Here is a 4,520-nt window from a genome sequence, read left to right as displayed (position 1 = left end):
TCAGCGGAGCCAGGACAGGAAATATAAGAGAGGCCGACCTCATCAAATCAGTCTCCCATCCGATCCCTGACAGTCAGATCCCACAATAATCACTGTAACAAGTCTGACTGTTAGGAATTATCTGTAATAGCCGCTGTCACACAGACAGGAATATCTCAGACATTTATACTGCAGTAGCACTCTTGATAGAGACGGAAGTTCTTTAAGTTCTGGTTTAGAACAAATAAAGATAGGCTTATATTCAAACTAAAATTGTCTGTGATAAAAGACAAAGAAAAGGGTGCAGAAAAAGATATTGCACCAGAAAAGAGACAATAATCGAGGCAATAATAGAACGGCAAACCAATAAAAAATACATCGCAAAGTCCTGGGTTCCTCAAGTTCAGTCAAGGGAACATAAAATCAACCCAACATTTGTGAGTCATTGGCCCTCAAGAAAAATGGCACTTTGTAGATGTTCTTTGTCTCATTGGTAAAAAAAAAAGATGCATGTAAGTGCCCCCTAGTGACCGGAGGTTGTTGTGGCTTGCTAGGGACCTTACCTAAAGGAAGGGACAACTACCAATTTTTTTTTATGTTATCCAAGCTGAGCTGGCAAACAGGGAACCGGTCCCATTTTCCATGTGTGTGACTCCAGGCCCATCACTAATTTACATTGAGGACAAGAGTCACACGTTATACATGAACATTTGCAAGGCCGTCCTAAACTCGTGGTTCCAGGCTGGGTCTGGGGAAGATGGCAATGAGTGATCGAAGGGGTGGGGATTCTTGTCCTATAATCCCCTCATCACTGTCACTCCTATAAAAGACAGTTCTCGTTGTTTCCTCACTCTCTGACTAAGGTCCATGAATAAAGAAATGATCTGGTAGGAGATCAGAGGAGCCATTTACTAGTTACCTTGAGGGGGGAATTGTAAGATCCTCAGAGACAAAGCTGCCTGATGTGGGCGGAGTCCTGGGTTAGGGGAACCAATCAGCTGATGTCTATTAATAATCTTTGTATTTATATTTTAGTAGATGGACGGGAAGTAGAAAATGAGGCCATCACACAGTATAGTCCAGGAGAAAACCTGACTACCTTGAATGTCCATCCGGCACCACACAGTGTAGATGGACCATCGTATTCCTCCTATCCTGAGGAACCTCAGACTGTGCGGGACGGTGCCGGACCATCGTATTCCTCTTATCCTGAGGAACCTCAGACTGTGCGGGACGGTGCCGGACCATCGTATTCCTCTTATCCTGAGGAACCTCAGACTGTGCGGGACGGTGCCGGACCATCGTATTCCTCTTATCCTGAGGAACCTCAGACTGTGCGGGACGGTGCCGTCCTTCCAACAGATAAGAGGTTTTCATGTACGGAGTGCGGGAAGCAATTTCTATTTAAATCCGGTCTTAATGCGCATAAAATATCTCATACAAGTGAGAAGACTTATTCCTGTCTTGAGTGCGGGAAAACTTTTTCCAAAAAGTACCGTCTTTACAGACATCAGATGTTTCATTCCGGTAAGAAAACCTATTCCTGTCCTGAGTGCGAGAAAAGTTTTCTTCATAAAGCTTCCCTATTCAAACATCAGAAGTCTCACAAGGGTGAGAAGCCGTATTTCTGTTCTGAGTGCGGGAAACGTTTTTACCAGAAGTGCGATCTTTACAGACATGAGAGAACTCATACAGGTGAAAAGCCGTATTCCTGTCCTGAGTGCGGTAAGTGTTTTTCAAGGACGTCCAATCTTTACACGCATCAGAGATTGCACATGGGGGTGAAGCCGTATGCCTGTTCTGAGTGCGGAAAATGTTTTTTAAAAAAAGCAGACCTTGTCACACATCAGAGATCTCACACAGGGGAAAAGCCGTATTCCTGTCCTGAGTGTGGAAAATGTTTTTCAAACACAACCAATTTCTACAGACATCAGAAAACTCACACAGGTGAGAAGTCACATTTCTGTCCCGAGTGCGGGAAATCTTTTCCAAACAAGTCCAATTTTGACAGACATCAGAAATCTCACACGGGGGAGAAGCCGTTTTCCTGTCCTGAGTGCGGAAAATGTTTTTCACAGAAGTCACATCTTTACAAGCATCTGAAATCTCACACTGGGGAGAAGCCGTATTCCTGTCCCGAGTGCGGGAAATGTTTTTCACAGAAAGCACATCTTTATAAACATCTGAAAATTCACACGGGGGAGCAACTGTATACCTGTTCTGAGTGCGGGAAATGTTTTACAGAGAAGTCTCGTCTTTATACACACCAGGTTTTGCACTTGGATAGGAAGACCTATTCCTGTCCTGAGTGTGAGAAAAGTTTTCTTCATAAATCCTCCCTATTCAAACATCGGAGATGTCACACAGGGGAGAAGCCGTATTCCTGTTCTGAGTGCAAGAAAAGTTTTTTCCAGAAGTGCGATCTTTTCAGACATCAGAGAACTCACACGGGAGAGAAGCCATATTTCTGTCCTGAGTGCGGAAAATGCTTCTCAAGGTCTTCCAGTCTTTACAAGCATCAGAGATTGCACAAGGAGGAGAAGCCACTTTCCTGTCCTGAGTGAGGGAATTGTTCCTCACTGAAGTCCTGTCTTCCTGTACATCAGGGGCCCCACACAACCCTTGAGGTGTATTAGTGAGTGCGGGAAATGTCTTGTATACTCCATGGCTGATCTTCATCATGTAAGAAACACTTCATAAGGAGATCAGAGATCACCAAAGACATGGATGAAGTGTTGTACCGTGTGGGCCATTGATAGCAGGAGAGAAATAAAAATGGAGTCATTACCTCTCATTGGCTGAGTACATTTTGTGGTATGGAGACTTAGAGGTCTATTATTGTTATGCAAGAGGTCTGTTTTCTCAAGTCGTCTTCCAGGACGAAACACGTTAACCCCACCACTTAATAGACGGTCCTCTAGGCCTTTTAAAATAAAAATTGAGTCATTACCTCTCATTGGCTGAGTACATTTTGTGGTGGAAGAGTTCATAAAACTTTTTGTTTTAGGGATTTACTTATAAAAATAATTTTGGATGAATGTCGATTGGAAAATTTAGAATCAGGGCAACAAATGCCGTGACAAACTCTTATGCCGCGTACACACGACCGTTTTTAATGTCATGGTAAAATAAAAAGTTTTTCTCAACTTGATTCTTGTCAAGCCTGCCTTGCCTACACACTATCGTGAAAAAATGCAAATACCCAAAAGACTGGAACTTGGATATTCGGCATCAAGCCCAGGAAGCCAGTAACTCTCATCCGAATGGCTTCGGCTCTCACAAACACAACCTGACAGTTCTCCAGCCTGGGGAACTGGCAGGTTCTGTGGGAACCGGCAGGTTGTGTTTGTGAGAGCCAAAGCCATTCGCATGAGAGTTACTGGCTTCCTGGGCTAGATGCCGAATATCTAAGTTCCAATCTTTTGGGTATCTGCATAATCCTTCGGATTCAGTCTTGGAGTATCGTGGATTCCCTGGATCGCATAGGAGATCTGCCGATCGGGGTCATCCTCACTTGATTGACTCGTTGTCGCTGACACTCAAGTCCACCACTTCCGGTAAGAGTACATACCCCTTATCGTGTGTGGAGGATATAATCTCTGAGGTTCCACGTGCCTATTAAGGCCATTGTACCCCACTTTGGAGCAACAATTTCTTGGGGTGGACTTTACATGTACCTACCACAAGATTGATTCGCCTTTGGGACGTTTTTCACTTTGGTTTCAACCATTGGGAGATGGACCCCCTTTTATCATTACATTGGTGACCAATGGGAGAAGGATCTCCTTATATCAGAGGTCAGTGTAGTGCTCCCTTACATTGGTGACCAATGGGAGAAGGACCCCCTTATATCAGTGGTCAGTGTAGTGATCCGTTACATTGGTGACCAATGGGAGAAGGACCCCCTTATATCAGTGGTCAGTGTAGTGATCCGTTACATTGGTGACCAATGGGAGAAGGACCCCCTTATATCAGTGGTCAGTGTAGTGGTCCCTTACATTGGTGACCAATGGGAGAAGGATCTCCTTATATCAGTGGTCAGTGTAGTGCCCCCCTTACATTGGTGACCAATGGGAGAAGGACCCCCTTATATCAGTGGTCAGTGTAGTGGTCCCTTACATTGGTGACCAATGGGAGAAGGATCTCCTTATATCAGTGGTCAGTATAGTGGTCCCTTACATTGGTGACCAATGGGAGAAGGTTGCTCCTTATATCAGTGGTCAGTGTAGTGGTCCCTTACATTGGTGTAGGGTGGAAGATAGAGTGCTGAGGAGACTTGGTAGCCCTTGGTGGGATCCCCTGGTCTGGGGGGGGGGGGCCTCTGCCTCGAGCTGGCTTGGGATGATCCTGACAGCATTGCGGTTTGAAAGTAATCTTAACTATGAAGCAGCGGGAGCCAGGAGGACAGTGTGAGTACATCAGCACAGTCAGGGACTTACAAGGATAGAGGACTGCCACATGTAGCCAGCCTTTCTGGAAGGCCATGGAAGCTCTTTGGAGCAGCCGGGTGGGGTAGTGAAGAAGCAGCCAGGTGGTTAGAA

General features: G+C 45.3%; 1 protein-coding gene across 1 annotated transcript; it reads left to right on the top strand.

The window, feature by feature from the left end:
- The first annotated feature begins 1,275 nt into the window (after positions 1–1,275).
- LOC120909729 (gastrula zinc finger protein XlCGF17.1-like) lies at positions 1,276–2,571 on the top strand. Its single transcript, XM_040321456.1, has one exon. The coding sequence runs from the start codon at positions 1,494–1,496 to the stop codon at positions 2,541–2,543; it is 1,050 nt and encodes a 349-aa protein (XP_040177390.1). The 5' UTR covers positions 1,276–1,493; the 3' UTR covers positions 2,544–2,571.
- Positions 2,572–4,520: the final 1,949 nt, after the last annotated feature.

The sequence above is a fragment of the Rana temporaria genome, chromosome 8 (genome assembly GCF_905171775.1).
Source record: "Rana temporaria chromosome 8, aRanTem1.1, whole genome shotgun sequence".
Taxonomy (NCBI): domain Eukaryota; kingdom Metazoa; phylum Chordata; class Amphibia; order Anura; family Ranidae; genus Rana; species Rana temporaria.
The sequence above is the reverse complement of the archived record's forward strand: the minus strand, read 5'-3'. Positions and strand labels throughout refer to the sequence as shown.